Here is a 23,324-nt window from a genome sequence, read left to right on the forward strand (position 1 = left end):
AAGTGGTTATTATTCCTGAAGGCTGGAATGAGGGAGATGGAATGGGAAACTCATCCAGAATATCAACACGTCAACACAAGCTAGTCAGATACGGAGATTTTATTATAAATTTTACAGACTAGTCACATACAGAGGTTTCATCAGAAACAAGAGAAAATCTGCAGATGCTGGAAATCTGAGCAACTCACACAAAATGCTGGAAATCAGCAGGCTAGGCAGCAGCTATGGAAAAAGTACAGTCAATGTTTTGGGCCGAGACCCTTCAGCAGGACTGGAGAAAAAGATGAGAAGGAGTAGATTTAAAAGGTGGGGTGGGGAGGGGTGACAAGCACAAGGTGACAGGTGAAACTGGGAGGGGGAGGGATGAAGTAAAGAGCTGGGAAGTTGATTGGTGAAAGAGATACAGGGCTGGAGAGGTGGGGGATCTAATATGAGAAAACAGAAGCTCATGGAAGAAAGAAAAGGGGGGAGGAGCACTAGAGGGAGGTGATGGACAGGCAAGGAGATAAGAAGAGAGAGGGAAAAGGGAATGGGAACTGGTGAAGGTGGGGGGGGCATTACAGGAAGTTCAAACAAATCAATGTTCATGCCATCAGGTTGGACGCTACCCAGATGGAATATAAGGTGTTGTTTTCATTGTAGGCTATACAGACTAGTCAGATAAGGAGATTTTACCCCACCCTGTTTGGCATCTTCTTCGTAGTCATGCTGAAGCATGCCTTTGGAACATCAACTGATGGTGTCTACTTCCACACCAAATCGGACGGGCGGCTGTTCAGTCTGTCCCAGCTGAGGGCGAAAAACAAGGTTCATGAAGTACTCAAACACGAGGAATTCTGCAGGTGCTGGAAAGCTCAGGCAACACACATCACAGTTGCTGGTGAACACAGCAGGCCAGGCAGCATCTCTAGGAAGAGGTACAGTCGACGTTTCAGGCCGAGACCCTTCGTCAGAATGATAAGTACTCATCAGGGACATGTTGTTTGCAGACGATGCGGCACTGGCAACACACTCTGAACAGCAACTGCAACGCCTCATGGACAGCTTCTCGAGAGCCTGCCAGGACTTCAGCTTGACCATCAGCCTGAAGAAAACCAACGTGTTGGGCCAAGGCATTGAGCACCCCCCTGCCATTACCATCAACAACTACGAGCTGGAGATAGTTCACGAGTTTGCATACCTTGGCTCCACCATCACAGACAGCCTCTCCCTAGACCCCGAGATCAACAGACAGATCGGACGAGCAGCCTCAACATTCGCCAGGCTGACAAAGAGAGTCTGGGGGAACAGAAAGCTGACGACGCACACCAAAGTTGCAGTCTACAGGACCTGTGTCCTCAGCACACTGCTTTATGGCAGCGAGACCTGGAGCCTCTACTACAGACGAGAGCAGCGTCTCAATGCCTTCCACCTTCGCAGCCTGAGCCACATCCTGGACATCACGTGGACTGACCGAGTCACCAATAATAAGGTCCTGGCCTGCGCCCAGATACCCAGCCTCTTCACCCTGCTCCAACAACACCACCTCTGCCAGCTGGGCCACATACAATGCATGTCAGACGGGAGGATCCCGAAAGACCTGCTGTACGGGGAACTGGCCTCCGGCAAGAGAGCACAAGGGTGGCCCCATCTTCATTTCAAAGATGTCTGCAAGAGAGACATGAAGTCACTGAACATGAACGTCGAGAGGTGGGAGGACATCGCAAGCGATCGCCCGCACTGGAGGCTGGAACTACGCAGAGGTCTAAAAAGAGAAGAGAATCTGAGGCTTGCTGCTGAAGAAAAGCGCACTCGTCGGAAAAACAGCACCAAAACAACACTGGAGGACAGCGCCTTCAAGTGCAGTCGCTGCAGCCGAGACTGTCACTCCCGTGTGGGCCTCTACAGCCACAACAGATGCTGCTCTAACACAGACTGAAGCAAGACTTTCCAGGTGCAGATCCATGGTCTCGTGAGACTAATGGATGCCACAACTGTAGACCTTACAGACTAGTCACATACAGAAGTTTTATTGTAAGTTTTACAGACTAGTCAGATCAGGAGATTTTACTGTAGACCTTACAGACTAGTCATATACAGAAGTTTTATTGTACTGCTGCATTCTGTTATTCCACATAATTAATATAAAGAGAAAAGGAAGGAAGTCAATTATACTCATTACATAAATGTAAAACAAATTTTAAAAGGAGTAGACAGGAAGGAAATAAAATTAATTCAATCATCAAAATGATATAGGATAGACAGCATCACAGAACTGGTAATGGATATCGAGTACAGAGGAGAAACAGACAGACAGTTCTGCTGAAAGCATTGCAGTGAGTTTCTGCTGCCCCCTTCTGGCCATTTCCAGGATAGCAGAAGAATACTGTAGTCTATAGCAGCAGCCATGATCCACTCCTACCAACGGAGGGCCTCAAATGCCCTCTAGTGGATCAACGGCATTCAAGAAAGATCACTTCAAGATTGCTTAATGTAATTTCCAGTACATAAGTGTAATGGAGAACATAATAATAGTAAACCTGCATTTATGAAGAAGAACTCCAATAATCTGACACCGGGATGCTGGAAGGGTAAAATATCTGGCCAATTGAATGTAATTTGTTTCATGGCCCAACACACTTCAATTCACTTTGTTGAAGTGAGCATAAGGAGAGTGTGAGTGTAAGTTTAAGGGGAGAAGGAAGGAGAATGGGGTTGAGAGGGAAATTAAATTAGCCATAATTCAATGGTCTAATTCTCAGAATCAGAATCAGGTTTATCACCATCGGCATGTGTCGTGAAATTTGTTAACTTAGCAGCAGTTCAATGCAATACATGATATAGAAGAAATAAATAAATCAATTACAGTATGTGTATATTGAACAGATTAAAAATCATGCAAATAACAGAAATACCAAATATTAAAAAAAGTGAGGTAGTGTCCAAGGGTTCAAAGTCCATTTAGGAATCGGATGCCAGAGGGGAAGAAGCTGTTCCTGAATCGCTGAGTGTGTGCCTTCAGGCTTCTGTACCTCCTACCTGATGGTAACAGTGAGAAAAAGGCATACCCTGGGTGCTGGAGTTCCTTAATAACGGATGCTGCCTTTCTGAGACACCGCTCCTTGAAGATGTCCTGGGTATTTGATAGGCTAATACTCAAGATGGAGCTGACTAAATTTACAACCCTCTGCAGCTTCTTTCGCTCCTGTGCAGTAGCCTCTCCATACCAGACAGTGATGCAGTCTGTCAGAATACTTTCCATGGTACAACTATAGAAGTTTTTGAGTGTATTTGTTGACATACCAAATCTCTTCAAACTCCTAATAAAGTATAGCCGCAAACAACAGGAATTCTGCAGATGCTGGAAATTCAAGCAACACACATCAAAGTTGCTGGTGAACGCAGCAGGCCAGGCAGCATCTCTAGGAAGAGGTGCAGTCGACGTTTCAGGCCGAGACCCTTCGTCAGGATGAGTCCTGACGAAGGGTCTCGGCCTGAAATATCGACTGTACCTCTTCCTAGAGATGCTGCCTGGCCTGCTGCGTTCACCAGCAACTTTGATGTGTGTTGCTTGAATAAAGTATAGCCGTTGTCTTGCCTTCTTTAAAACTATATCGATATGTTGGGACCAGGTTAGATCCTCAGAGATCTTGACACCCAGGAGCTTGAAACTGCTCCCTATGTTTTATTCCAAACCATTAGCTTTGCAAACAATGAAAATGCTGATATTTAGGGTTTTACTGTTACTTGGCTTCACTGTGAATCTTAATTGTGCAATCAGAGAATCATCTTCTAGGTGCTCGAGACTACCAATTGAAAAAATTAAATGGAACTGACTGGGGAAAAATCCTTGTAACACACACCAAACACTGGAGGAAGTCAGCAGGCCAGGCAGTATCTCTGGAAAAGAATAAACAGTTGACGTTTAGGGCCGAGACCCTTCGTCTGGACTCAGCTGAGCTCCTCCAGCATTTTGTGCGTGTTGCTTGGATCTACAGCATCTCCAGATTTTCTCTTGTTTGTGATGGGTCAAAATTCTTACTGCCATTGTTTAGGGAAAGCTTCTTGTAAATTTAAATAAGACCATAAGACATAGGAACAGAATTCAGCCATCTGGCCCATCGAGTCTGCTCTGCCATTCAATCATGGCTGATCCTTTTTACTTCTCCTCCTCAACCCAGTTCCCGGCCTTCTCCCCGTAACCTTTGATGCCATGTCCAATCAAGAATCTTATAAAAATCTTATAAAAACACACAAAGAACATCTGATCCTGTTCATTGCCTTCATTCTCCCACTTTCTTAGACATAAGATCTAAAACACTTTTCACTGCACACTGCTGTGTAGCAGATTGTTTCAATCCTTTATAAATTTGCAATAAATTACCTTAAGCAATGTTTCTCTAATTTAAGCTTTCATCACCTAGATTAGATTTAGAGGCTGCCTGAAGATAATATTTGATTGATGTCCCTTCTATTTAATGTTCAAAGTTCAAAGTAAATTTATTATCAAAGAGCATATATGCCACCATACATAACCGTGAGATTCATTTTCTTGCGAGCGGGCATTCACAGTAAATAGAAGGTACTCATTAGAATCAATGAAAGACTGCGCCTAACAGGACCGACAGCAAGCAATGTGCAAATATAAGAGACAAAAACTGAGCAAATACAAAAAAGAAATAATAATAATAGATAAGCAATAAATATCAAGAAGGTGAGATGAAGAATCCTTAAAAATGAGTCCATAGGTTATGGGAACAGTTCAGTGATGGGGCGAGTGATCCTCATTATTTTTTTAAAATTACCTTCTTGCTGCTGACCTACCTAGAACTCACACTTTTCCTCTTCAACAACTAAAAATATATTTTGTGTTCTTTGCTCCTTAGCAACTGAAGCATGTAATATTTAGTTTTATAAAGAAGTAATATTACGTGTAATCTGATTAAAACTTCATTTTCGGGGGGGGGTCCACTCAGACCATGAGAGGCCTGCGTCGGGCATTTTCATGCCTTACAAGGCGCAGATTAAAAGTCTGTGTGGGGCGCCACTCCTCGCACAGACACTAGAGCAATGTGTGGTTAAGTGCCTTGCTCAAGGACACAAAAATGCTGCCACAGCTGAGGCTCGAACTAGCGACCTTCAGATCACTAGATGATCGCTTTAACTACTTGGCCACGTGCCCAACACAAAGTTCATTGAACTTCATTTTAATTAGCCATTGAAGTAAAATATGAAGAAAAAAATCAATGCATCGTTCACCAAGGGTGTATTTCTACTGATGTTGAAAACTAATGCAGACATGCACTGATAGATGAGAAGGCAATGAAGGGCAGATAGACAATCTCTCAAGTGTCTCATTCTCCTTGGTTCTGGTTCACCGTTGTTCCCTGACTCCTGGCTAACCTATTTTAACAAAGCAATCACACTCTAAGCTCTCTATAGGCACTTACCTACAGCATGACAGCACTTGAGAAACAAGATCCAGGTTCAATCTCAAGGCTGAATACATAATGGCTCGGTATAAGGGCAACATCAGGAGTTAATGAGCAAGGTGGAGTTGAGTAAAGGACGATCTGCAGAAAGTGCAGGCACCTACAAGGCATGAACTAGCAGAATGCCTACCAAGGAACAATTGTTACTGAGCAGTATGAGAGATCACATATTTAAGCCCACTTTAAATTTGATGCGTATGCCACAGAAGCAAACATACTTTGGATTAGTTAACAGATTTTATATATCAAAACAAGAAATTAAGTATTTACAAAATGGACATTTTATAAAAGGATGCTAAAATAAAATAACTATGACCTAGTTTGGAGATTGCCTCTATGAGGCTCTTTGTAGACAGTGCCTAAATGTAAAGAAGTTAAAATTAGCTATAAGTTGCTTTGCAGTTTCCATAGGTTTCACAGGGAATGCTCTGTTAGATTGTCAACATCTCTGAAGATCTATCCTGGGCCCAACATATTGATGCAATTACGAAGAAGGCACGCCAGTGGCTATATTTCATTAGGAGTTTAGGGAGATTTGCTATGTCACCAAAGACTCCAGCAAATTTCTACAGATGTACGTTGGAGAGCATTCTAACTGGTTGCATCACCGTCTGATACGGAGGAGCCACTGCACAGGACTGGAAAAAGACGCAGAAACTTGTAAACTCAGTCGCTCCATCACGGGCACCAGTCTCCCCACGTTCAAGGGCATCTTCAAAAGGTGCTGCCGCAGAAAGGCAGCACCCACTGTGAAGGACCCCATCACCCAGGGTGTGCCTGGTTTTCATTGCTGCCATCAGGGAGGAGGTTCAGAAGCCATTTTGTCAATGTTTCAGGAACAGCTTCTTCCCAGCATCCTCCTTCAGATTTCTGAATAGACAATGAACCCATGAAAACTACCTCCATATTTTTGTGCCACTTATATTCCTGTTCATATTCTCTCTCTCCCTCTCGCTCCATATATAGGTACACACACTTGCCCTGACCAATCAAGAATCTATCAACCTCCACTTTAAATACATCAAATGACTTTGCTTCCACAGCTGCCTATGGCAACAAATTCCACAGATTCACCACTCTGTGGCTAAAGAAATTCCTCATCTCTGTTCTAAAAGGACATCTCTCCATTCTAAGGCTGTGTCCTCTGGTCCTAGACTCCCTCACCATAGGAAACATCTTCTCCACATCCACTCTATCTAGGCCTTTCAACATTTCAATGAGATCCCTCCCTCATTCTTCTAAACTCCAGTGAGTACAGATCCAGAGCAATCAAACGCTCCTTACACATTAATCCTTTCAATCCCGGAATCACTTTTGTGTAGACTTGCTGAGAGTAACATTTGCTAAGAAGCACAAGTCAAACATTGGACATCTACATTTATATTAATGAGCAGACAGAGGGAACAAAATGCAAGGTTTGCAAGTTTAGCAAAAGCATGAACACAGGTGGAAGGGCATGTTGTAACACGGGATTTGTGATTCTCTCACCGGATGTGTGTGGATGGATTGTCTGGCTGAAAACCTGACAGACGTAGAGTAATATGACAATAAAGCTATTACAGAACCAGCAATCCCACTTCAATTCCGCCACGGTCCGTAAGGAGACTGTACGTTCTCCACCTGACCCTGTGTGTTCTCTCTGGGTGTTCAAAGACAAAGGGGGGCAGTAGGTTAGTTGGTCACATGGGCATAATTAGGCAACGGGGGCTCATTGGGCCTGTTACCGAGCTGTATCTCTAAATATTTGTTTTTAAATGGCTAGTTATCTAAATGAATAGAGAATATATGTGAGAGTTCGAATGGCTACAAGTGTTCTAGTTTATGAATCACAAAAAGTTATGAAACAGGTCCAGCCGGTAGTTAAGGCTGCCTTTGTTTTCACAAAACTGAGTATAAGAAGTTAGTGTTGTACAGAATATTTGCCACACCTGAAATATTGTGCAGTTTTCATTCCCTTTCCTGAAACAGATTTAAAATACAGAACATTATATTGTAGCCTTAGAAACAGTCTAAAGGAGATTCAGCAGACTAATGGAGACACAAGAGTCAGCAGATGCTGCAATCTGGAGCAACAAACTATCTGTCAGAAGAAATCAGTGAGACCCTGAGGCAGACCTGGGCTGAAACTTCGACAATTCCTTTCTTCACACAGATGCTGCTCGACCTGCTAAGTTCTTCCAGCAGGTTGTTTGTTTCACCAGACTAACACCTGGGATGAGAGGGCCATCCTATTAAGGAAGGCGAGACAGTTTGGTCTGTATTCCTTGGAATTTAAAAGAATCAGGGGTGAATCTACTCAAATGTACAAGTTGCTCAGGGAATTTGACAGGGTTGATTCTTCTTCCTAACCCATTAACTCTGCTGGGGCACAGACCACAAGAACCCTCTGTCCTGGGCTGATACGTTGATCAACCCTGAAGCTTGCTTTCACCCCATGACTTCATACGTCTTCTAGGCGAAGGTCCTTCATCTCTCAGGGACAAAATCTTTGGAACTTCCATTGGTGTTTCTGTAGAACTGGGTTTCTACAGGATGGGGTTGCTGGCCTCACGCCAACCGCCCTCCTTTCACAGCCGCCTTGGGACCGTCCATAGCGGAGTTCTACAGGTTTAACGCAGGGATATTTTCCTTGGTGAAAGTCATGAACAAGAAACCATGGCCACACAGAAAAGGGGAAACCATCTAAAACTAAGTGTGTAGAAATTTATTCTCTCAAAGGATAGCAAATCTCTGGAATTCTCTGTCCCAGGGGGTGATGAAGGCCAGATCATTAGATACAATAAAGGTAGAGATAGATAAAATATTTGAAAGAGCAAGATTACGTGGAACTGGTACAATCAATCCCTGCGCAGATCAGTGATGACTTCATTTAATGGTGTCTGACTCCTACTGCTTTTTTTTGTGTTATTGTGTGTATAGTGTACGTACATTAAACTTGTAGCAAGGACTAGGCTTCAAGCTGTGGTGCTGCCTGTTTGCAGCCATCCAGGAGAGCCGGAGGAGTTGGTGCTGCCCTCCAGTATTCATTCATCAGGAGACAAGCTGTATTGTGTTCCACTGCAGACTGCTGCAACGTTCATGCACTCAGGAACTTGGATTATATTTTTTTTGTGTGTGACTGTATTTTACTGCTATCTTATACACCCTATCCTTGTGATATGTGTCTTCAGACTATGCGGATTCACAGTTATGCGAGGAACCTATTTCTACCAACGTCTCGTTATATGCGTCCAAAACTCACAGTTATGCGAGCAGCACTGCCTTCCCGCCAATACAAGTCACGTGCACACGCTTCAAAGTCTCACTGTTGGGACGAGAAGCACGGCTTTCCCGCCAATACAAGTCAGGTGCGCGTGCCTCACAATCTCTCTCCCGCCAGTCTCACCTTGGTTTTGGCAAGGTGTGGATGTGCGATCTTAAACTTTTGTTGGTTTTACCTACGGTGCAGTGATTTTGTGCTTGAAATATTTAATTATGCCTCCTAAGCGTACGATGTCATGTCCTGGGCCATCAGCCGAGCGGCAGAGAACCGCTTTAACACTTGAAAAAAAGTTGGAAATTATAAACAGCGCGGCATCAGCTGAAGGAAACACAGCTCTGGGACGTTACTGTCGGGAACAGAATCTTGCCTTTAAAGTTTTTTCGTTGCTTGTCAATGCGCCAGCCCATCCTAAACATTTGCACAGCATTCATCCTAACATAACAGTGCGTTTCCTGCCGCCTAACACAACATCGCTGATTCAACCACTCGACCAAGGTGTGATATCCACGTTCAAGGCGCACGTATTTTTTTTTACCGCAAACTCTCTCTCAGATGCTGCAAGCAACAGACGATTTTGAAAATCCCGGGAGTTTACCAACAGTGAGGGAATTGTGGAAGTCGGAACACTTGGCACAAATGGTGACCCTCACCACTCACCACTTTATGCAAATCGCTGTAATCTTTCTGCTGCCGGCAGTTCTGTGAGTCTTCCTTCACCCCTTGCTGTGCTTGATATTTTTATCCTGACGACCACAACCATTCACCTTATCTATGTAAAGCTGCCCGACACCACAACAACCACTCATCTCCTGGAGCGAACAAACCTGCCACTGTTGGTGAGTACTGTACACCAGAGGATGTTAACTTTCTATGATTTATTACATTGAATATTACCTTAAAGTGATTAAATATAACACAGAAGTTATCTTGTAGTACTGCTTTTGTGTCGTATTGGTATAAAAATGTGAATTAGTTACAGATAAAACATATTTAGGAAGCCCTCTGGAACACATTCCTATTTTCTCCATTTAAATAATTGTTCACATTATGCGTCAACTTCGAGGAACGTATCCCTCACATATAATGAGGATAGGGTGTATGTGTTTTTTTATGTCATGCTGCGTGTGACTGTTGGTACTGTGTTTTTCACCTTGGCCCCAGAGTAATGTTGTTCCATATGCCTGTATTTATGGAAATTCATATTGGTTGACCGACAATTAAACTTGAGCGTGAAGATTACACAGGCAAGGTTAAAGGACCTACCTAAAAAGAAAGTTAGCTGGAAACAAGTGCCTTGAATAATCTCTAGGAAGAGGTGCAGTCGACGTTTCAGGCCGAGACCCTTCGTCAGGACTAACTGAAGAAAAAGTTAGTAAGAGATTTGAAAGTGGGAGGGGGAGGGGGGATCTGAAATGATAGGAGAAGACAGGAGGGGGAGGGATGGAGCCAAGAGCCGGACAGGTGATAGGCAAAAGGGATACGAGAGAATCATGGGACAGGAGGTCCGGGGAGAAAGACAAGGCGGGGGTGGGAACCCAGAGGATGGGCAAGGGGTATATTCAGAGGGACAGAGGGAGAAAAAGGAGAGTGAGAAAAAGAATGTGTGTATAAAAATAAGTAACAGATGGGGTACGAGGGGATTACTCACTCTTCCTTCAGTTAGTCCTGACTCCCCCTCGTACCCCATCTGTTACTTATTTTTATACACACATTCTTTCTCTCACTCTCCTTTTTCTCCCTCTGTCCCTCTGAATATACCCCTTGCCCATCCTCTGGGTTCCCCCCCCACTTGTCTTTCTCCCCGGGCCTCCTTTCCCATGATCCTCTCATATCCCTTTTGCCTATCACCTGTCCAGCTCTTGGCTCCATCCCCCCCCCTCCTGTCTTCTCCTATCATTTCGGATCTCCCCCTCCCCCTCCAACTTTCAAATCTCTTACTCACTCTTCCTTCAGTTAGTCCTGACGAAGGGTCTCGGCCTGAAACGTCGACTGCACCTCTTCCTAGAGATACTGCCTGGCCTGCTGCGTTCACCAGCAACTTTGATGTGTGTTGCTTGAATTTCCAGCATCTGCAGAATTCCTGTTGTTTGCCTTGAATAATCTCTTCTCTTTCCATTTTTTGGAATTACATTCCTGGAATAATTTAAGAGCCACCTCATATATTTAGACTGGGATGTATTGATATTGCCAACTGCCATTCCTATAGAAACATCTGAGGTTCAGAGATTTTATTTGTGTCAATAAATAATAGGGAATATTCCAGATGTTCATCACTAGCATGCAGGGATTTAAATTTTTGGCAAAGGAACTAAAGGAGGATTAAATTATGAGGGGGAAAAAAGCAATGGGTGATGTAGTGAGTTAGACAGTAACCTTTCAACTCGGGACTTCATTTCAAATACAGCTCAGACTGATGGTGCACAAGACAAGTCTCTTGTAATGGTAAGGGTTATATCTAAAGTGTATTTTCCCAACCACTAGCCAGTACTTGGGCTTAAGCCAACAGAATAATAGCATTAATTTATGGCACCATGCTAAAGTCTAAAGTAGTCACACTGTGGCCAATTTTCAAGGTCAGGATGGAGATCACATTTCAAGTCCTTTCCTGTTTCTTACATCATGTGAGACATTCGGTCATTCTAATTTCTACATGTCATGTCACGACACCAACGTTCCTCCTAGTATTTTCTAACAGCTGTGCGGACAAACCAATGCAGGAAATATTTTACACAGCAGGAAAATTGTGCGGCACTTTAAATGCATACTTAGAATGAAAATTGAAAATTCACATTCTTTTGATTTTATTGTTTAATTGAAGGGTGTAACGAAATACATTACAGCAAAGAAAATCTTTCGCATTTCTTAACATTTTCTAACAGCGTCCTATCTAGATGCGTGGCAACAAAGGCTATGTGCATGGGAGCATTTTAGTTACTGCGCTGCCGTGCTGCCACACAGCATAGAGGGAACACAAGCAACACAAGCATCACAATCTAGCAAAAATTACTGGAATGATAAAAGTTTGCCAAAAGCTAAAGTAAATATGTCCAAGTATAAAACTGAGAGGGAAGTTGGGAACAGAAGAAGACAGCAATAAGAGTTCATTTATTAAAAATCTTGATTAAATTTTTAGCACTCTTTTGGAATAAACTAGAACTGAATAATAGAATAAACTAATAAGAAGGCTATTTGTTCCCACATACCTGCTACATTCTACGACAGTGACTTTTAGGCGTCCTTCAGTGATATTTGACTGCTGTATGTACAGGTCACAGTCTGCTGCATCCACTATCGTAGGGATGACTTGGTGCGGAAAGAAAGGTTTGTACCTGGAAAGCAAAAGACAAAATACTAAACAAATACTACTTTTCAAGCTGTATTTTTGGTCTTAGTAACTGCAGTCATGAAAATGCGATCAGTTAGGTCTTCATTGACTACACTGAGAAATAGAAGTGGCATCCTTAAGTTCAAAGTAAATTTATTATCAGAGTACATATACAGTACTGTGCCAAAGTCTTGGGCGTATATGTGAGAGTGAGAAAGAAAACACGTGCTAAGACTTTTGTACAGTACTGTAGTAATTTTAAGTATTTCACTTCATTTATGCTGCTGCAAAAAAAATTGTGAGATATCTGAGTGATGATAGATCGGACAGTGTTGAATCTGTGGATGTTTTTGCCACAGACAGCTGTGGAGGCCAGTCTTTATGTATATTTAAGGAAGAGGTTGATAGATTCTTGACTGATCAAGGCATGAAGGGATATGGGAGAAGGCAGAAGATTAGGGCTGAGAGGAAATTTGGAACAGCCATGATGAAGTGGCCAAGCAGACACAATGGGCCAAATGGCCTAATTCTGCTCCTATATCTTATGGTCTTATGATAAACCTGATTGTGATACGAGTCTCTATTGTGGACTGACAGTGGGAAAGGGGCAGGGAGCGGGGAGGGAACAAGAAGCTCCAGAGAGACATCCTGCAATGAGCAATAAACCAATATTTTGGAATCAAATTATCTTTCCCAGTGCCTCAGGGCTGGGTGTCTGCACCCTGCCACTCCCCTTGACACCCCTCCCTCAGTGCTCCACCCTGGCCATTCCCAACATCCTTTTCTGCTGCCAGATTTAAACTCCCTCTCTCTGCTCCACATTGACAAATGCAGTACTGTGCAAAAGATTTAGACACCCAAGCTCTATATATGTGCCTAAAACATTTGCACAGCACTGAATATCATTTTCTTTCGGGAAATCACAGTGAATAGAAGAAACACAATAGAAAGACTGCTCCCAATGGGATGGGCAAACAACCAATGTGCAAAAAAAAACTGTCCAAACAATAAAAAAAGAGAATAAGAGAATAAAAGAGAATAATAAGAAACAAGCAATAAATATCAACAACATGAGATAAAGTGTCCTTGAAAATCAGTCCGTAGTTTGTGGGAATAGTTCATTGATGGGGTGAGTGTAGTTATCCCCTCTGGTTCAAGAGCCTGACGGTTGAGGGGTAATAACTGTTCCTGAACATGGTGGTGTGAGTCCTGAGGCTCCTGTATAGTCTTCCTGATGGCAGCAGCGAGAAGTGAAGATGCCCTTGAGTGTTGGGCCTCCCTGATGTTGAATGCTGCTTTCCTGCGACAATACTCTATGTAGATGTGTTCAAAAGTAGGTAGGGCTTTACCCGTGATAGACTGGATCATATCCACTACTTTTTGTAGACTTTCCCATACAGGGATATTATCCTTTCCATACCAAACTATGATGCAATCAGTCAAATATATTCTCCACCACAAATCTACAGAAATTTGACAATGTTTTAGATGACATGCTGAATCTTTGCAAAGTTCTGAAAAAGCAGAGGACTGCCATGCTTTCTTCATAATGTCACTTACATGCTGCACCCAGGACAGATCCTCTGAAATTATAACACTAAGGAATTTAATGTTGCTGACCCTTTCTACCTCTGATCCCCCAATGAGGACTGGCTCATGGACCTCCAGTTTTTCCTCCTGAAGTCAATAATCATCTCCTTAGTCTTGCTGACATTGAGTGTGAGGCTGTTGTTGTGGTGCCACTCAGCCAGATTTTTCAATCTCCCTCCTATATGTCAATTCATCACCTTCTTAGATTCGTCATTGGAGCATGTTCCTTGTGGCAGAATGCACTTTGTATCTGGCCCCTCAAATTTGGATGAGCCACATCAAGGGTTCAAGAATGATCCTGTTCTTTCGGCGAGACCTAGTTTCCAGGTCTATAATCTTATTTTGATATCTTTCCAAACGAGTTGTAGCTTCAGACAACTTTTGCTTAGTTATCTTCAATTCTTCTTCATGTGTAATAACTTGAGTTTCCAGGTCTTTAAGTTTTCCCAGAAATGACTTCATTTCATTACTATTCTTTTCCAGTTGGTCTTTAACTGATCCATTCTGATCCTTAATTGAATTCAGTGTCTGAACGATATCTTCAGCCCACGATGGCATTTCATCCGATCTTTCCTTTTGCACCTTTCCTTTCCCATTACCTTTATCACTAGGTTCAGGTAAATTCTTCCCACTTCTCGTAGACATAGACATATTGTTCCCCCTCAAGAATCAGCAAATAAAAATTTTAAATTCAAAGTTTAAACTAGGGGGAGAGAAAGAAAACTAAGAGCAGCACAAAAATACTGCTACTCCATTTGCAGACAGGGCGGTCCTCCCAGAATGATCCTGTTCATTTGAACATAGTCACCAACATTCATGAAGCTAAGAGGTTTGGCTATATTTGGCTTTGAAGTTTACTTAATAATTTTGATTTAAACAAATTAGAAAATACACTGTGACCATTTTATTAGGTGCACCTGCTCATAATTGCAAATATCTAATCAGCCAATCATGTGCAAGAACCTCAATGCATAAAGCATGCAGATGTGATCAAGAGGTTCAGTTGTTGTTCAGACCAAACATCAGAATGGGGAAGAAATGTGATCGAAGAGACTTTGACCACAGAATGATTGTTGGTGCCTGACGGCGTGGTTTGAGTATCTCAAAAACTGCTGAACTCCTGGGATTTAAACTCACAACCTTTCTATGAAAGGCAGTTCTGTGGGCAAAAATATTTTGTTAATGAGAGAGGTCAGAGGAGATTGGCCAGACTGGTTCAAACTGATAGGAAGACAACAGTAACTCAAATAAGCGTATGTTCCAACAGAAGTGTGCAGAAGAGCATCTCTGAATGCACAACACATTGAACCTTGATGTGGATGGGCTACAGCAGCAGAAGACCACAGTGAGTTCCACTCCTAATAAAATGGCCACGTTATAAAGTAAACCTGGCTGCAGGTCCACAAAGTCAAAGTGCTGTTGGGTGACACTTCTGGCAGAAGAACCGCACACTTCAGCTGGTTACACTTTTTATTTGAACAGCGGCTTGCATCACTGTCACTGAACATGTTCTGGACAGGATACATCAGCGTAAGTGATCAGTCAGACGGTTGCAGATACTTACATAATTGTGTCAATGAAATATTCTTCATTATCAGCAGAGCATGAGAATTCCAATGCACAGGAACAAAAGAAGCTAAAGAGAGTGGTGGACAACTAATTCCACTATGGGTACAGCTCTCTCCACCATCAAGAACATCTACAAGACACAATCTCCGAGGAAGCCAACAGCCATCATTAAGGAACCCCACCGTCTATGCAATGCTTATTTTTTTTTAAAAATTATCTAAAGATACAGGGCAGAACATGCCCTGCTTTCAGTATCCAGCTACGATGCTGTGTTTTCATTAAAAAGTTACAGTACACTGTATTTGTATTTTACTTTTTTAAGGTTTTATGTAGGTATAAGAACAAAAGATTGAAAGATTGGAAGAGGGTATGCGAGGTCACTACTCAGCACTGTCTGTGATACAGAGACCTGTGCATCACCTGGAAACCTTCCCGACGCCTTGTGGAATTTTCCATTTATGGTGTCATGTGAGAGCTCCAAAAAGTTTTGGATTTCGGAGGTTTTTTGGATTTTCAGATAAGGAGTGCTTAACCTGTATTGATTTTGACATGTAAGTTACGTGTAATTTAATTTATGTTTGTAATAAACTATACTGCTAATTTTTATAGCAATCATACCCTGGGTATGTAAGCCAATGAGAATGAACTAAGTTGGCTTTCTTCAGTGCGCGCGCGCACACACACACACACACACCCCCCCCCCCCCCCAAGTGGCCCTAAGAGACTGATCGAAAATTCATATTTAAACAGGCTGCCATCTATAATCCTTACTGGAGAAGAAAAACCTCTCTGCATTTTGAAGATCCTGTTAATTTTTATAAACTGAGATTTAATTTTAAACTCAAGAGATTGTGCAGATGCAGGAAATCCACAGTAAAACACACAAAATGCTAGAGGAACTCAGCAGGTCAGGCAGCATCGATGGAACTGAATGAACATTAAAGGTCGAGACATTTTGGGCCAAGACCCTTCTTCAGGATCAGATTTAATTGACAGGAAGAGCAAAGCCTTAGAAAATACACACACCCCTTCCCTGCATCCCCATGTACATAAAAATACTTTAATTCTAAACGTTACAAATGATCAAGACAGGAGCAACAAGGCAATATCTAAAATAAAATGTTTGCTGGCAATTCCCTGTGGTGCAAGAATCAATCATCTTGCTTGTCTAAGGGTCATCATTGACTTTCACAAAGAGTTCAAACACAATTTTATACTTCTGTAGACAGAATATCAGAATATGGCTTTATAAAATATCCTCACATTATTACCATAAATATATACTCAACTGCTTACCAACATGGACAGGACAAGGAAACAGTTTTGCAATGATAAACTGTCGAAGGCAATAGAAAGAATGACCTTCAATTATATGAGGGGTGATTAATAAATTTGTGGCCTAAACCTAGCACATTTATTTTTCCTATATTTACACACTTAGTCCAGCGGTCGTGGAGCATACGGATCCCTTCTTTGTAGAGGCCGGAGTCTTGGACCTCCAGAAATGGTCCACAGCAGGGGTGATTGATAAGTTCGTGGTCTAAGGTAGGAGATGAGTTATTAACTTCAAACTTTCTGTATTTTCGCACAATTAGTTGAACTGCACGTGCATGTAACAAGAGCTGTATAGCTCATCTCCTTCTACCTTGGGCCACGAACTTATCAATCACCCCTGCTGTGGACCAATTCTACAAAGAAGGGATCCGTATGTTCCCTGATCGCTGGACTAGGTGTGTGCATGTAGGAGGGGATGATGTTGAAACATAAATGTGCTAGGTTTTCTAAAATTGACTCCTTCTACCTTAGGCCTCAAACTTATCAATCACCCCTCATATCGTGCCTTCTGTGGCTCCAGACTACCCAAAGGTATTTTACAGACAGTGAAGTCATCTTACAGTGCTGTTCTGCTTCACTGAGAATATAGCAGCAAATTCTCATGAAGTCCCAGAATCATCAATGTGATCATGACCCGATGAATTGTTTTATAAGGATTATTTCACAGGGACTGGTTGTTCTCATCCCTCTACTTCAAAAGAATCATTTAAAAATAAATATTTAAGAAGCTGATCTTTGTTCTGACCACCACCTGGAGACTTCTGCTGGCAATGATGACAGATAGGGGTATGCTCCCTGGTAGATCACCAGTGGCTGAAAATTCAACCAAAGCTCACTCATTGGGGTTAAATTGAGCAATGACAAGGTGATATAGTTGATCTGATTGGCCCGTCACTATATTGCACTGTAAACACTTTAAACTACTGTTTACATTGTAAATACATGCCGGTATTTATGTATTTATGCACATTTTATTATACATAAGACCGTAGGACACAGGAGAAGAATTAGGCCATTTGGCCCATCAAGTCTATTCCACCATTTCATCATGGCTGATCCATTTCCCTCTCAGGCCCAATCTCTTGCCTTCTCCCTGTATCCTTTCATGCCCTGACCAATCAAGAACCTATTAACCTTTGCCTTAGATATACCAAATAACTTGGTCTCCATAGCCGCCTGTGGCAATGAATTCCACAGATTCACCACTCTCCAACTAAGGAAACTCCTCATCTCTGTTCTAAAAGGTCACCCCTCTATTCTGAGGCTGTGTCCCCTGGTCTTCGACTCCCCACCACAGGAAACATCCTCTCCACATTCACTTTTTCGAGGCTTTTCAACCTTTGATATGTTTCAATGAAGTCACCCCTCATTCCTCACAACTCCAGTCTACATCCATCCTGTCACATGCAAGCAGCTACTTGAAGCTGAGTGTCAGGAGGGTAGCAAGGGTAACATTCAAGATGATTGCTGATACCTTCAAATTCTTCATTCTCCTAACTTGTTGAAGTAGAGAAATTGTTTCATTTTCACTCTTGGTCGTTTCTGGCATCTCCAAGCCTGAATGCTTGAAACCACAGTGAGTAAAACGGTTCTGAATTGTCTTGAGTAGCAGGCATGGCTGGATGGTGGGGCTCCTCGACGATGGATACTGCTTTCCTGTGGCAGTGTTCCCTATGGATGTGCTCAACGGTGGTCTTCAAATATTAATAAATAAATGACATCTAAAAATAAAAACCTCTCCCCAGTCATAATGTGGGCCCCCCAAACATACTGAGCTAGAGTTTTATCCTGCTGAACAACAGACCCAAATGACTAAAGGCAGTGAAGAGATTAGATTAGATTATGAGGACACGCAGTCCTCTTTTATTGTCAGTTAGTAATGCATGCATTAAGAAATGATACAATATCAGAGGCAGGAGAAGCTACATTTTCACAGATTTAAACAAGGAAGAAGCAGCTGATTTCATGTGATGTTTTCCTTGTAGACACAAGGGAGACAGGAGGGACTACAGGAATTGATACAAACAAACTACTGGGTGGACTGAGTGGATCAAGTGGCTTCTGTGTGTGAGAGTGGGAATGTGTGTGTGTGGTGTGTGTCTGTGGAGTGCAGTGTGTGTGTGGTGTGTGAGTGAGAGAGACAGACAGCAGTTGTGTATAGGAATTGTTGACAGCACGGGTCAAGACCCTGCATCAGAATTTGCATTCATCGTTTTCTTTGCACCCATCCTGTCTGGTAACAGAATTGAGGCCCAGCGGCAGTGGCACCAAAGCCAGGCGCAGTCTTTATGTAGCAGCTGTACAAACTAAAGGGTAGAGTCCAAATACAGAAAAGGAATTCAAAATGCACCTATCAGCTAAATAATTTTAGCTTGTTCACTGCTTGGGGTGGAGTAACTCATTAATGAAACGGCTTCTCAAACAAAAGTTTGGGAACCTAGCTGGTGTAATAACTTATCTTGGATAGCTCAAAAATAATCAATTACACCACTTAAATATCAGTGTGCAAAGAGCATTCTGGAATCTGAGCACACCCCAGGCACCTAAAAGTTGTCAACAAAATATTTGTTCATTTGTGACCCTAATTTCAATTGACCAAACACTTGCGCCAGCCTCGTAGTAGCACTGGCATCCAGCTGCTGAGCCCAACCCACATTAACATTTTATACAGCTTGATTTTAAACTGTATTTGCATTTGGTACAGACACAGATCTGCAGATTATTGACTGGTACGTGAATTAACAGACATTCTACTTTGCTGCTGTGTCAATTGATTTCCTGCTACAAGGCTTTCCTTCAACTTCTCGATATCAAGGACCTGTAATCTGAGAGCCCGAATGTAAAAGCATGTTGTGCACGGTGAGCAGGCCTCAGGTTGAACTGACAGCAGTCACATCTGCACAATGGCACTTGCAGGAGTTTGGCCAGCTGTCACAGTTCTTAAAAATGAAGTAAATGATTTTAAAACACAAAATATCACAATAGAATTAACTGAAAACACATAGAAAATGTTCTTAATTATTTCTGAATTTATACATTAAAAAAAGCACTTTTTTTTGCCTCCTACTCCACAAGTCCTGGAATTGTTATTGAAATTATTGGTTTCCCTACACCATGCCCCGTGCATCACGGGTAAAGCCCTCCAAACCATTGAGCACATCTACATGAAATGTTGTTGCAGGAAATCAGCATCGATCATCAGGGATTATCCCCTCCCCCACCACCACCCAGTACATGCTCTCTTCTCACTGTTACCATCAGGAAGAAGATACAGGAGCCTCAGGACTCACACGACTAGGTTCAGGGACAGGCACTACTCTTCAACCATCAGGCCCTTGAACTAGAAAGGATAACTTCACTCAACTTCACTTGCCCCACCATTGAAATGTTCCCACAACCAAATGACTCACTTTCAAAAACTCTTCATCTCAGGTTCTTGATAATTATTGCTTGCTTGCTTGTTTATTTATTTGTTTGTTTGTTTGTTTATTTATTTATTTGTTTATTATTTCTTTCTTTCTGTATTTGCATAGTTTTTTGTCTTTTGCACATTGGTTGAAGGCCCAAGTTTGTGCAGTCTTTCATTGATTCTGTTATGATTATTATTCTTTGGATTTATTGAGTATGCCCACAACAAATGAACCTCAGCTCAGGGATGTACATGGTGACATATACATACTTTGATAATAAATTTCCTTTGAATCATGCCACAGCAGCAGATGCAATGTCCCCTGCTACACAGTCGGTCAGGGAACTCTCCTTTGGTGCTGCTTCAACAAATGTCCAAAACTTATCGGAGTTACATCGGCTTATCACCATGGTTCCGATCACAAACATTGACTCCTGCCAGCAAGGTTAGCTTTCTAGTTACAAGCGACACACACAAAATGCTGGAGGAACTCAGCAGGCCAGGCAGCATCTATGGAAAATAAGTACAATCGACGTTTCAGGTCAAAACCCTTCGGAAAGACTTTTTCTAGTTACAAAATGGCTTTGTGGAACACGTAATGGATATGGCCCAGTGCATTATAGGTAAAGCCTCCCCACCATTGAACACATCTACATAGAGTGTTATTGAAGGAAAGCAGAATCCATCATCAAGGACACCCACCATTCAAGGCCATGCTCTCTTCTCACTGCTACCACCAGGAAGGTGGTACAGGAGCCTTAGGACCCACACCACCATGTTCAGGAAGTTACTACTCCTCAATCATCAGACTCTTAAACAAGAGGGAATAACATCACTCAACTTCACTTGCCCCATCATTGAACTGTTCCCACAACCTATGAACTCACTGTCAAGGACTCTTCATCTCAGGTTCTGGATCTTTATTGCTTATTTATTTATTTATTTATTATTAATATTATTATTTCTGTTTTTTCTCTTTCATTTTGTATTTGCACAATTTGTTGTCTTTTGCACATTGGCTGTTTGTCTGTCCTGATGGGTGCAGGTTTTTCATTGTGTTTCCTGTATTTACTGTGAATTCCCACAAGAAAATGAATCTCAGGGTTGTATGTAATGACATACATGTACTTTGATAATAAATTTACTTTAAAACTTTTAAGTTAACATAGAAAGGCAATGCAACCACAGAAACTTCCATACCCTTCAATGGGGTGTTTAATTTATCTAGCGCTGGGAAGGTGGTGAGAGCTGACCGTTTCCAGTAGATTAGACAGTTGGAACAAGAGAGGATGAACACAGGACGGAAATAAGCAAGGACATTTTGTTAAATAAACCAATGTAAAATGCATAGGGTTCATTGTAATATTGAACTAGGAACCAACTGCATGATTGAATGGAAGTGGACTAAAGGGATATCGGATTCAGGCCACTGGTCGTGTGAGACATTAGCATCAAAGAGAGGTTGAGTCTAGCACTTATTTCTGCTTTGTAATTTCAATGTAATTCCATTTAAGTCATTTAAAATATTTATCAATGAAGATACTGGGCTGAAAGCAATGTGCCTTCATTATAAATTAATGCCGTATTCTTCCAATGCCAAGTGAACTACATCAATCAGACAAATTCTAGATCTTAAATATTATGCTTACAAAAGTCTTAACAAAAAAACCTCAAAAGCTAAAAGTTACAGAATTGCATTTGGTATGGATTAAACTATCATAGCTGGCAGCAAAAACACTAACTAGTTTGACTTCCAACAACTGAAGGTAATTCCACTTTTCCTAAGTGTGAAGGATCAGCACCCCTGACTCCTGAAGAAAAGTCTCAGCCTGAAATGTTGACTGTTTATTCCCCTGCATAGATGCTGCCTGACCTGTTGAGTTCCTCCAGCATTTTGTGCCAGTTACTCATTTAGCAGGTTAAATACAACAACAATGTCTTCCGCTATCCATGAACAATGATGAGGTGGAACAAAAAGTACACAGTTAGAAATTTGAGATGTTTATATAACATAGCAAAATCCCAGAGAGCTGATGCAAGTGTTACAGCCCATTTTGATCCAGCTAACAACTGAGATCCCTCACTGGTTGGCATCATCCTTGGATGTTGCATCCCAACTGTCTGTGTGATAAGCAAGTCAGTACACTAGCCAGGGCAGTATGATACGGAGAACAAGCTGTTACCCATTCAGCAGGCTCTCACTCTCCACGCAGACGATGAATCCAAAGGAACAGCAGAGACTGATCCAGTTTGGCACAAGTGGCATCACAGGAGTTGCCAGACAGCGTTGAACTCACCGTAGGACTGCCTTAAGGAATCCAGCTCCAGATTTTTCCTCGGGGTTTACTCCCACAACTTTCCCTAAGGATGGTTACAGCTACAAAATGAAGGAGTTTTAAGATCAGAAGTTCCTTGATGAGGTGTCAACCACAGCTGACAAACCCCATCTGCCTGAAGCGACTGGTTTTTAAGACAGCAATCGCCTGCCTATGCCCCTTCTCCTGTCAGTAGAAACAGTTCTGCCGAGTTCAGTAGCTGAGCCAAACGTGAAAGCCAGGAGCTGGACTTGGTCGTCAGAGGCTATTTTGAGACGCATGCCTTTGGGAGCATTTAATAGATGGTGGGAGCTTGTCCCCACTACCACCTCCACCTTTGACAACCTTAAGGAACCAGCTAACAATGCAGAGTTGAAACTTCATTCTAATCTGTTGCTGACTGGAGCACTGTATCACCTGCCTCAGCAACACCAGTGTGAAGGATTGTCCACATTCGTACCAAACTTTGGGCTGAACTCCAGTGCAAGTCACTTTCAGATACTGGTGCCTTCAAACTGGTTTCACTGCTAAGCAAGAGTTGACAAACCCACTTAGCATCAGCTATACTGCTTTGTAAGTCCTGTGACACCGCATGTGATGATGATGAAAGTCCTGTATCAGTTACATCACCATGGAGTTGTCCCAGTGCAATCTTCCATCTGCCAGCATGAACAAAATTTCACTAATTAGTTAATCATCTCACTGCTAGTCCCTCCACCTCTGTGTATCTGTCCAATTGGCAGGTGTTGGACGACACGCAAAGGCTCTTGTTAATTACTGGGCAATGTAATCATAGTACCAAATCATCAGTCCACAGGCACAAGTTTCAATGCCATATGGGAGGTGAAGTTGTTAAATTCCAGTAATTCAGTAACACAGAATAAAAATATTTTGTTGATAATCAAGCAACAAAATTTTAACCTGTGCCAGATGTCCTCAACAAATGAGCAAACGAGTTGCTAATTCTTCTTCCAGTTCACCTTTGAGCTCCTTCCGTGCCTCTCATCTCAGATAACGCTCAGGGTGTCACTGTAGCAAAAGCGGTTAG

The 23,324-nt window shown here is 42.2% G+C and overlaps 1 protein-coding gene across 1 annotated transcript in view; it reads right to left on the reverse strand.

Moving 5' to 3' along the window:
* pdzd8 (PDZ domain containing 8) overlaps positions 1-23,324 on the reverse strand; it is a 247,521-nt gene that overhangs the window by 149,276 nt on the left and 74,921 nt on the right. The window contains exon 2 of the mRNA XM_072239617.1: positions 11,937-12,062. Within this exon, the coding sequence (XP_072095718.1) occupies positions 11,937-12,062 (126 nt within the window). The remainder of the gene's footprint in view (positions 1-11,936; positions 12,063-23,324) is intronic.

Source organism: Mobula birostris, chromosome 21, assembly GCF_030028105.1.
Source record: "Mobula birostris isolate sMobBir1 chromosome 21, sMobBir1.hap1, whole genome shotgun sequence".
Taxonomy (NCBI): Eukaryota; Metazoa; Chordata; class Chondrichthyes; order Myliobatiformes; family Myliobatidae; genus Mobula; species Mobula birostris.